The following is a 12,464-nucleotide window of genomic DNA, read 5'->3' on the forward strand; positions in this document are numbered from 1 at the left end:
AATCTATTATTTCTCAGATCTGAAGGCTAGAAATCCAAGTTCAAGGTGTTGGCAGGTTTGATTTCTTCTCAGACCTCTCTTGTTGGCTTGTAGATGGTCACCTTCTTGCTATGTCCTCATATGGTATTTCCTCAGTGTGCCAACATCCCTAGTGTCTCTTCCACTTCTTATAAGGACACCAGTCACATTGGATTCGTCGCCTAACCACCTCGTTAGAGACTTTATCTCCGTATATGGTTATATTCTGAGATACTGGGGGTTGGGACTTCAACACATAAATTTTAGTGAAACATAATTCAGCCCATTAATAATGCATAAATCTGAAATTTTACAATACCTGTAATTGGTAACAATTATTATAATGTTTTAAATATTTTCATATTATATAAAGTGACTTTTTGAACAAGTAAAACTTGAAAACTTGATATTAACTTTAAATGTCACTATCATGTTATAAGATACTCTGGGTCTTGTGGTATATGTGATGTTAGATTCAACTATTTAGAATTTTATTTTCTTCATTTTTATTGTAATTGATACTCAAACAATTTTTATCGTCTTTTCCTTGACCATAACTGGCTAATCCTACTCTTCAGGGATAAAAACAAGGATTCAGCAATAACCTTGAGAGAGACCTCAAATCCCAATATTCTCCTTTTCCCCCACCATCACACAGAAGAAGCAGAATTTACAATATCTGAATTTAATGACTTGCATTGAAAAACACACTGTTAATTCCTATAGCTCTACATTGTTTAAAGTATCTGTCAAGAGAAAAATATGTCAATTCTTGGAGCAGAGGGTGGTAGGGGAAGGTACAGTTAGGCAACCAACAGCATCACTGTAGTACATGAGGAGTTTATTTATAATAGCAATTTTTAAAACTTTCTGGGAAATCAATGCTTTTACTATTTGATGTCCTTTTTTGTTGTTATCAATATAAAAAGATATTTAATGAACAAGACAGACACATTTGTCAAAAGGTTTCACTTATATTTTGTAGATAAAATATTCAACCATCATCAAAAAAAGTGAGTCATCAAAAAAATTGACTCACTTTTAGTCATCATTTAAGAGCTATGTAGCAACACGTTATGTTCAGAGTTCCTCAAAGGATTTATTTATTTTACCTATTAACTATACAACATAAATGCATTCATGCACACATACGTTTATTATTCACACCTGAAAAATTCTTTTTACATCAAGTGATGAGCCATGTTTAACTTGGGCCTCTATCCAAGTAGGACACTCTTTTTCAACGTATGCTCAAAATAGAACATACACTCGAAAAAGTGTTTTACAATTGAATGAATAAAGGGGATAAGAGTGTACATCTATACGCTCTTTAGAGCCATGAATTCATAATTTGCTTTTAATTCAACATGCTAAAAGCCAAAATTATCAATGCTTTTTCTCATTCATCTTCTAAAATCTTCATTTGCTTTATTTTTCTCAAGATCATGACTATTATGAAAAGCTTAAAATTTCAAAAATCTTAAAATTGGCACAACCTATCTATAATAGCAAGAAATCTTCCTGATAGAGCTTTTATAAATATGACAAAATGCATCAACTAAATTGCTAAAATACTTTTTATCTAAACCAATTTCCCTATTCTCTTTCTAATAGCTCCATTAGAAATTCTGTTGTTAGTATAATTTATATGTCTTTCTATGAAGAAAGTCATTTTAACTCAAAATGTACTTAGCAACATTTTCTTACATTTTAAATGTACTTGAAAATAGCCTTTTATAGGAAAGAACTTTGTTTTTGTCATGGTCATAACAAGAGTATTATCAAACAGTGTGATGGGCTGTGTGTTTTATTTTCTGTTAATCTAATGTTTTAGCCATTTTACTACCTAAATGTTGTCAGTCTATTACATGAAATTCTAAAAAAAAAAAAAAATCATATTTTATCTTTGGATTCAATAGGGATATAAATTTTGTTTTCTAATTTATAAATATGTTTCATGCGTTACTTTCACTATACAGGGACATAATTTTTTTAAAATAGACATAATTTACTTAGGTGACAATAAAATGTTAAAGAACATGTAAAGATCAAACAATTTAGGTGATTTGATTATGGTACACAAGGTGTTGTAATAAAGAATTTCAACAGGATGGAGAAGGAAGGTCCTTTACAAATAGTCTAAAAATGCTGATATATTAATTAGGATATTTTGGTTTTTGAGAATCAGAAACCTCTTAAACTGAGTTGCTTGCAGAGAGAACATCTAGTTTCAAACATTCCTCAAATAATAAAATCAAGGACATAAAACTCTACCATTATATCTCCCAGATTCTGTATTGCCTTGATTCTCTGGCAGGCCCCTACATTTGAAGCAATTTTTATAAGCCTGTTATGGAGCTACAGTGGGGGAGAAGAGGTGGTTTCCCAAAAGATGCTTGATGGGGAATACACCCCCCCACACACACACACACACCCCCACACACATTATATCCATTACACATATGTGTACACACAGACACACACACACACACATATCCGTTACACAGAAGACAACTTAATTTTCTTGGCAGGTGTTCTTTGTGGTTGCTTTATCATTTATGACTTTAACAGAATATGAATGAAGAAATTCATCACCCATTGGGTTCCTGTTCAATGTCAGCTTCTTCAGATGGAAACAGTTATAACATCATCTCTTCCTTCTCCTTTGCTTTAATGTTTCTGTCATATGCTCATCTCAGCCCCATATTGTATTGTTAAGATTCCTCATTTTTGAAATACCAGAAAAACAAATGATGTGATTAAGTCCCAAGTGAATAAGTAGGATAAGTACCCTTAATGATATAAAGGTACTAGCTGTTTCCAGAATCATCGGCATTTAATTTTCTTTTACTCCAATCTTGACTCAGTTATCTTTCTTCTTTGCTTTCTTACTGCAGCTGTATTTCCCCAGGGTCCTCATCCCTATCTCTTCAACTAGATGAAAACAGATACAAAGTGATCAGGGTCACAAGAAAAGAGCGTTTTTCGTAACAAAGTGTAACACATCAACATAGCCCAATACTCCTAACAAGCAGCCTTTGAGCAGACAAGTTTTTTTTGTTTGTTTTCATTTGGGAGATATGGAGGGGCATTTTAATAATTAAATCAGTTGCAAACATTAAAAACCTGGGAGATTTTACTTTAACATCTGGAATTCTATCCTCTTTTGAAAAAAGTCTTATTATTGGTAACCCTGGAACCAAAGCCCTAGAACTGATGAGGCTAAATTGTAGTTATCCAAATAAACAGGTCACGGCCTCTAAAGCTTATCACAGCATCACCCATTTCTCCATTTACAGTAACTTTGACAACTATAATCATTACTCAGTCATGACCTCTGTGATTACTGATTCAAAATTGGAAATCCGTCTTTATAAAAGAATAGTGAATATACACATATGTCTTTGCATTTTCATCTTCTATGTATTGTAACAGAGCAGACCGTAGTTAATTAAAAAATTTTGTAGGTTAAGCATTTTCCATGGGATTAATATTCTTGAAAATAACATGTTAAATTTCAGTTTTATTAAATTTTCTTGTTTCTGTCCTGCCCTCACTTCAGCTGTTTAAAGATGAAACATCTGTTTTCCAGTCTAGAGCCATTATCTTTGCCTAGTTTAAAAATAATTCGATTTTTTATGTATTTTTTTCTTTTTGCAGGCTGTACAGAGTTGGAGAAAATATTTAGATCTTTAGATATAGGCTATTGATATAGTATTACAGTGTGCAAGACAGTCAGAAAAAGAAAAAATAAAGTAGCTAAAGTACCCAAAACTTTGCAGCTAAAAAAAAATTACTGTGGGAGTGGGGGACTCTCCATGCTGTTGAGTAGCATTTTCCAATCAACACCTCTCCCCTTTTCAGGATATCGAATCCCTAACAGGAGGGCTGACTGGTTCTAAGGGGGCTGATCCACCGGTAAGTTAGATTCTTCATTAAATTTAACTGTTGACAAATTGAAATGCATACACATCAGATCATCAGACAGTTGCTTGTGTACTATTTATTACTATAGGCACTTTTTAAAAATGTAACTATTGCAATAACTAATATAAAAGTGTAAAATTGCTTTGAGGTGTGGTCTGGTGTTTTAAAAAGTTTGAATAACTTATAAAATTTATCTCCATTTATTGGCACTAAAAATAGAAGTAAAGGATTCATTAGAGTATGTCAATAATTTATGTTTGACTAATGGGCTCCACCAACTTGAGAGTGTACCATTCTAAATATGAATGTAGAACTGCGGTTGCAAGATATTTTCTATATTGTCCATGCCATAAATAGTATTGATTCTTAATAATGTTTCTTTTTCACTTAACTCAAGAAGCTTCTAGAAGATTACAGAAAGTGTTCTAAACTTCTTAAGGACTATCACTTTTAAGCAATACGAAGAGCTTGATTGTCTAGTAATGGAACATCTTAGTCCTTTCTGTGATGTCTGAATTCAGAAAATATTGATTAAGATGACATTCCTGTGACTTCACGCTTGAGATATAAACATGAATTCAATGTGTAAATCTAAAGTAATAAAAGACAGATTAAATTTATTTCAACAAGCAGTCAACACAGAAATTTATATCACCATTTGCTCTTTTACTTAGCATGGGAAGATTTAATGAGAAACACACAGAACTTAATGTTATAAATTTTTAGCTGTACTTCATAGAGGCATCTATGTGAAGTACATCCCATTAAAACACCAGTGAAGTGTTAAAAAGACAACATTCAATTGTAGGTCTTTCTCTACTGTCTCATCTCCTGTGTCTCATGATATTGTTTAATCCTCATCAAGTTCCTAATAGGGATAAATAATATATTATAGAGCTTTCTCTTTCTTTTATTTTTGTCATCTGAATTTATGTAGAAAAACTGCTATTGGCTTCAGATAACTGCTTGCATTTATCCCCTGAACCTCTGATACTACAGCATAAGGCAAGATAAAATGCAAGGTAATCCAGAAAGTGTATTGAAAGGATTTATGGCCAGTCCTATACTTACGTATTGTTGATGACTGCTTATATGATAGAATTTCATCCTGCTGCCTTGCACAGTGACTGTACATACATAACATTCAACTTATAAATACTTCTTCAAAATACTTTCCTCACCTGTTCAGATGCTTGCAGTAATTCTACAATTAGAGATTACTTGGTTTTAGAAGTATTTGCCCCTTCTTCAAAACAAAACTAAACACCTCTCTTCTGCAAGTGGAGATTAAAATTTTATCCAGTATTCATATGTTAAAATAAATTAGTTAGTCATATTTTTTAAGAAAGCATGTTTCCAAACATAGAAAATGGAGTGGGTATGTGGCCTAGTTATTTGTTGAAAGAAACCCCTTTCAGGGAAAAAGGAAATACAGTGTGTCCTTAAAGCAGATTTTATCGACTTCATTCCTAATAGATAAAAGTGAATAGGCATTAGCTATACAACTTACCGTATATCAATATATAGATATAGATATCTTTATTTTATATATATATCTTTATATGTACTTTTTTCTTTAGGCAATTATTGTTAATTAAAATGTGGTGAAGATAGGGGTTCTTTCTTGTTCATGCTTTACCATAATGATGGGTATTTTACACTGTTGGTCACATTTTCTGAAGTTCAATGATTGTGCTTATTTTATAACTTTTTGTAGAGTGAAAAACATCATGTGGATTTCAGAGTACATAGGGTCTAGGCAATCTGAGGGTTCATTGGTATACATTAATCTAGTATCTCCTATTGTTAAGGGACTATCTGGAACATACTGCCAGGAGCATTGTGATAAAGTCATTTTCTTTCACCCTCTATAAAACTTGTATTTAGCAGTCTAAATATGAAGGTTAAATGGCCTTAGTATCTGAGGTTACCTCAGTCATTTATGAATAAAGCTATTGTTTTTTCATTCAAGTCAGATTAAATTATATTCTAAATTCACTTGAAGTTTTATATATTTTTTTCATTTTCTTTAAAAAATGTTATTGATAGACCATTAAAATACTATTGTCTGCTTTTAAAGTTATGTCTTTTGTAGAAATGTCCTTAATGTACTACTAAACCCATTCTATGATAACATTTTTATTGGTAAGAAGTTCAAGGTCCTATAGTGTTTCATTCATTGAATAGAATACGTGAAGTGCTAAAGAAATGGTTTCTAACAGTGATGCATAGCCATGGAGTAATTCTTTACCAGAATAATAGAAATCTCAGAGATATCTTGAAATGTAAATGTAAATTTCAAAATTTCAAATTTTGCTTTGGGCACACAAATATTATTTCTGAAGCATTAGAAAAAAAGTGAAGTTTGTGTTATTTCAAATAGTAAGGCATATATAAGAGGTTGTGTCTAATTTGCAAATGTCATTATAAATAAATTTGCTTGTCTGGTAAGAATAAATTTGAGGAACTCGAGGAAAATTTTGCATTAATATATTTAACAATAAATGTTAAGTATGTTTTTTGAAAATTCTAGTAGTCTCAGTTTCAGTGCTAATAACAGAAGAGAAAACCACTCATTCACGATTTTCAGAGATAATTTGAGAAGTTTTACAATGGCTTTCTTTTGAAAAAAATCTTAAGCATGTTTTTTATTTCAGAAACTTAAAATTAATTGCTGTAGCAAATAGAACTTGCGTATTTTTCTAAATCACATATTTATCTTTTAAAATAAACTTCTATCATTGAGAAAAATATTATCTGTTAAATATTAATTTAAAGCTGTTTTTGACAATTTATATCAAAAGATATTCTATATTAGCATATGCTTCTATTCAAAAAAATTGGATCACAGATTAGCTTTCAGTGTAAAAATATAACATAGATTTACATAGAAAAACAAAGGAAAAGAAAATAGATAACCAAAATCTAAAAGGTAAAATATCATTGTTAAATTAAATGGTGCTTTTTAAATATACCACTTTGCCATAGTGTTTTAAACTTTAAACATTAACAATACTGAAGTGTTAAAAACTTAGGAACTGTAAGTAATCAGAGTGTCCCAGTGATCAAACTGTCAACCAACCTCTTAGGAACGTAGAAGCATCTCAGCTGTAGATGGACAAGAGGATTTTGAGCACTGAAGAACTACAATGCATAAGCCTTGCTATACAACTTTAAAGCAGAAATCTGGTATCTGGAGAGCTGTAGATGTGCAGGTCAGTATGGACCAGCAGTGTGAGGGATCACTGTCCTGTGCTGAGCCCATGAGCCAGTGGCATAGAGGTACTGGCCAGCCCTGGGCCTGGCAACAGGATTCCTCCTAGACTATGGGCTAGGTCTAAGTCTATAGGTGGTTTTAGTAATCATCTTGGCCACAAAAGTTAAGTTTAGGGATACAGATTCAACCAGACACAATGAGGGATGTCTCTGTTTGTGATTCTGGTGTAAGAAAATATTCTGTTTATCCAGTAGCCATTTGCTTTCTTATTATTTCTGACATTTTTTAAAGGACAATGCAGACAAAATCTAATAAGGAGTAATGTGGACCAAACCTTAGACTACGTAAAACATATTCCCAAATATTTTATTGTAATATACATTGGTTAAATGTGGAAAAGTTTTGTTCTATTTCACAGAGTTATATTATTGGGGTTTAGAAGTTCACCTCATTGCCTCACCCAGAAATTGTAGCAAGAATTCCACTGGGGATATTCAGTTCCTTCCTTGTTTTTCTTTCTGTCTGTTACCTTGGAGTAATGAGATCTGTAAATTTGCTCCCTATAGAACTTAGTACTTCTAATTGTTCTAAGTTTCTTTTTTCCAAATTTTCTAATGGTTCTTTTTATGTGTAGAGTGTGGTGAGTAAATGGATACCCATCTAATTCATAATGTTGAGCTTGGTGTGCACACTGTCCTGAATGTTCTTCAGCTCTATTAATTTTTTTCCCCACTGAGAAGCCAGAATTGCGCATTCCATATTTTTGTACTTTCTGTTCTCATTTTAATGGTCTCACTGATTGTTCTTAGCAATTTGGGTAAACATACCACAAAATTTAAAACAAATTCAATTTTTCGAGGGTGCTATTTAAACTACATTATATATTTTTTTAGATTGTAAGTGATCTTAAAATGTCAAAATCCCCCGAACTAATTTTAATTTGATTATTCAAAAAATGTCAATGGTCTACTTACTACAAAAGAGAGGGAATGAGGTAATGTGAATCTGCATTGCGATCTACTTTAATTTTTCCTTTCAACCTGAATCTTATATTGGTATGTCACCTCCTTTTATTCTTCTATTTTTTGTTCTGAATTCAGTGTAATTTTGAGTGTACAGTATGTGCTAGGTGTTCGGTTAGGTTTTGGAGGTACGGTGGTAAAAATACACAGTTCCTCATTTCAAAATCTTAGAATATGGTGGGATGGACAGTTCAGTAAAAATCAATTGCAATATCATATAAGCATGGGATGTGATGAAAGCAAGTAGGAGGATCACTTAAAGGTCACACAGTTTAATCAGTGGGAATGGAAAGGGGCTGGAGAATCAAAAGCAAATAAAAGAAAATAATATCTAACTTGGCAATTGTAGGATGAGTTAAAGTTTGCCCAGGGAAGTGGGTGAGATATGATATTTTAAGTAGGGGAAACAGCATGTTCCTAGGTCAGAAATGAGAAAATAATGTAGTGTGGCTAGAGTATGAAATAAGCTGGGGACGGAAGATAGTGGTGAGGTAGAAGGCTAGAAGCTTAAGCCAGGGCAAGAACATGAGATATGTTCTAGGTGGGACATAGGGGAATTTGCGCCCTATACTAAGGACCATAAGAAGCCATTAAATTCTTTAAACAGGAAAATCACTTCACAGATCTTTCCTATAGAAACATTATCTTGGCTGTAGTTGGAGAGAGAATTAGAGAACAGGTTAAAGCAAAGAGACCAATGAAAAGACCCTTGCAGTTATTCAAAGAATGATAATGAAAATGATGGTGACTTTTATCGTCTATCCCACTGTATTATAAAACTAACTGAGGGCGATATATCAGGAGAAAAACAACACTCAAAAAAAAGAAACAATAAATGATTACTATAAGTCTATAGAACAATGAAAATGGAGAGGAATGGACTGATTCATGAGATAATGAGGACACAAGAACAGGTGGTTGTATGGAAAGAGAAAAACGAGACCTATTGAGAAGTCAAAGCTGACATTTGAACTCTCTCGTCTGGCAGTTGAGTGGATGAAGGTACCATTCATGGTGAAAAGAAACCCATGAGGTAGAGCACTTTTGGAGGAGAAAAGAGGAATTCAGTATTGGACATGTTAAGTTGAGCTGATTGGGTTGGAAATATATGAATGCTTTTGGAACTTAAAAATGAGTTCTCCTTTAAGGGCATTAATTTGGACATGTAGAAGAGTTCCTTAAAGCTGTTGGCGTTAATGAAATCACCACTGCCCCCATCGGTAATGTATATCAGTTAAGAAGGAAGTTCAGAATAAAGACCTGAGGGAGAAGAGCAGTTAAGTAAAGATCAGAGAAAAGGGAAAGATCAGAGGAAGAGTGTGCCTCATAAAAGACAACAGAGATGGGTACCAGGAAAGAATACTAGGAAGATGTGAAATGATAAATGTAAGGTTAAGAGAAGAAGGCAAAAGGGTTATTAGCAGCTCACAATGTGGAGAGTTCAAGAACTGTGTCCATTTTGTTTCACAACAAGAAGATAAATGGTGATCTAGGTGAGAGTCATCGTAGTGGAGTAATTTGGATGGAATCATGTTTCTAGTGGCCAAAAAGGTTAAATGGAAGACAAAGAATTGGATTCAGTGGCTATAGAAAACTATTTCAAATAATTTGATTATGAAAGAAGTGGGAGGAGGCAATAGCCAATATGAGATATGTAGTTGAGAAGCAGTTATTTTGAGAATAAAAAATGTGAGTGTGTTGTGTCAGCACTTGGGTGCTGGATTTAAGCATTTCAGGACCAAAACATTTCCAGGTGCTAGTAAGATTCAAGTTGTGGTCATGAACATGGCTGATGAAGTAAAGAGGAATAAAGCTCATTGAAATTGATAACATCAAGGAACTAGGAGGCTAGTGTGTCGGATGGATCATTCACGTGGGCCCTGCAATCTTTTCTACCTACATTCACTCCCTTGAGGATCCCAATCTGTTTCACAGCTTAAGTGCCATGTAGACACTAACTGAAACATTTATATTTCTACTAGATCATTCCCCTGAGTTTGACTTTTGTATCCAACTAAATATTTTATTTATCCACTTGTATATCCAATAGGAATTAAAAGCATGTTAACTTGCTATAGTTAGAAACTGAGCTTCTGATGTTCTCTAACATCCCCATAGATCTTCTAATGCAGTTTTCTCCATATCAGTTCATGGCTACTCCATGCCATTCTTTTCAAAAGCCAAAGCTTTATAGTCGTCCTATGAGCTCCATCTTCACAATTTATCCAGAATCCAGCCACTTCTCACCACAGCTTAAAACTACCACCCTGGTCAAAGCTACCATCCTCTCTCACCTGTCCACTCTCAGTGAACCAAGTAGGATAAGTTTCTTAAAATGTAAGTCAGAACATGGCACTTTTGGGTTTAAATATTTTTTGACTTCCTATCAGAATAAAATCCCCAAAGTCCATGGAGTGGTTGCTAAGGCCCCTCATGACTTCCCCCCCCCCCCCCCCACTAATTCTAGGAATTCATCTTTATCTCCATAGCTCATTCCACTTCCATTGCACTAGCCATTTTACTACCTCTTTACCCAGCAAGCAAGTGTAATGTCCCTTATTACCAGTAAGTATTCCTTCTTTTGGCCATATTCTCTCCTCAGAAATCCCCTTCCTTACAACTTTGCTTTCTTTAGGTCTCTGTTCAAATGGCACTTTGACAGAGCTCCTCCATGAACACTCAGTTTTCTTCTCGCCATCCCTGTGTGTTTACTGTTGGTTTTCTTCTACTAAAATATAATCTCCATATGGTTAGGGGTTTTCTCTCTTTTGTTCACTTATATACACCAAATATCTACGATACTCGATAGATTGGCTCCTCAATAAATTTTTGTTGAATGAATGAAAGAGAACAGATATTTTCAAGCACATGACTTATACAATCATATTTGTGTGCTTCAAACGATAACTACCAGAATACTGCACTGGGAAAGAGATTGAGGCTGTTATAGTAATTCTGGAATGAAGTTACAAGAGTTAATTTCAGACTATGGTAGTGGCAGTAAGAATAAAAATAGCAGAGGAAACAGGCTTATGAAACCAGTATTGATAAAATTCTATGCTGAGGAAAGAAATAGGATTCTAGGAAAACTTCAAACGTTGTACACTGGGAGAAATAACAGCAAAGAAAATCAAAAGGACATATTTAGAATACTGTATCTTATTTATCTTATTTGATATCAGCAGAATACAAGTCTTCTGAGAGCAAGAATTTCTGTCTGGTTAACTGCTAGACTCCCAATGCTTTGGATAATGTCTGGCACATAGTAGGCATTCAATAAATATTTAATTGACAAATGGATTAACCAAGAATAATGATGTTAATAGGTATTCAGATGGCAAATCTGTGAACCAGGTATTGAAAACTTCAATGAGTAAGGAGAGAAACATGTAAAGTGGGATTTCCATTGTTGACTCAAAATTTCACTTAAAGCCCCAGTGCATACTACCATTGGTGATAAGTATCCCCACGTTTCATGGACAGATGCTAGTCATATTCACCACAGACTTACTGATAGATGTATCAGTCCTGCTGCTGTGAATCACTGCCATTAGCCTCTCTAAAATACCAGAAGGACTCATTAGCAGAGAGTTGTCAGCTGGCAGGGAGTGTGAAGGAGAGAAGGGTATGCTTCTCCTAAGCCAAAGGAGAGTGGACCCAAAGCAATGACTCACAGAAGGAGGCAGGGGTTTCTTCGTGTGGGAATATTTATCAGCAGTAAATCTGTATGTGATTCCATGGAATAGACATAAGGTAAGGGGAGAAGTAAATTAATGTGTATCTCTTGGAGTTTAGGGACATGCAAGTCCACTGAATCAGATGCTTGCTTCCTACCCAGGAAATCTGGAAGGCAGAAGTCTGGTTACAGCTATCCTAATTAGGGCAGCGGAAAGGGATAATAGTAAGAGTTGCTTTTACAACTAGAATCTGGTGTGTCAAAGGTGCACAAGCTTCCCATGGGCCAAACTGATGAAATGGAAGAATAATGGATCCCTTTCTAGGATGACTACATGCTAGGGTAATGGGACCCAGTATTAAGAATTAAGAGGATGTCAGATGTTCTGTCAACTATAGAAACTGGGATGTGAATTTGGGGGAAGAGGGGAGGTAAGTAGTTAGCCAGAAAGCTGATAGCAAATTGCCTATGCCAATAAGCTCTGTATGGCATGGAATGTCCCTATGGGAAAACCTCTAAAGAATCCCCTGATAAGTCCCAACTTAGAAATTCAGTATTTAGGCACTTGGCACATAGAAGTCATCAGTCTCATAAAACTTGACTT

The 12,464-nt window shown here is 34.2% G+C and overlaps 1 protein-coding gene across 5 annotated transcripts in view; it reads left to right on the forward strand.

The window, feature by feature from the left end:
* Positions 1-12,464, forward strand: part of PPFIA2 (PTPRF interacting protein alpha 2) — a 488,437-nt gene that overhangs the window by 84,724 nt on the left and 391,249 nt on the right. For 4 of the 5 annotated variants that reach the window (XM_063075430.1, XM_063075422.1, XM_063075424.1 and 1 more), the window contains one exon: positions 3,883-3,936. The exons of the other annotated variant lie outside the window; for it this stretch is intronic. In XM_063075430.1, coding sequence (XP_062931500.1) covers positions 3,883-3,936 — 54 coding nt within the window. The remainder of the gene's footprint in view (positions 1-3,882; positions 3,937-12,464) is intronic. 5 annotated transcript variants of the gene reach the window in all.

The sequence above is a fragment of the Cynocephalus volans genome, chromosome 12 (assembly GCF_027409185.1).
Source record: "Cynocephalus volans isolate mCynVol1 chromosome 12, mCynVol1.pri, whole genome shotgun sequence".
Classification (NCBI taxonomy): domain Eukaryota; kingdom Metazoa; phylum Chordata; class Mammalia; order Dermoptera; family Cynocephalidae; genus Cynocephalus; species Cynocephalus volans.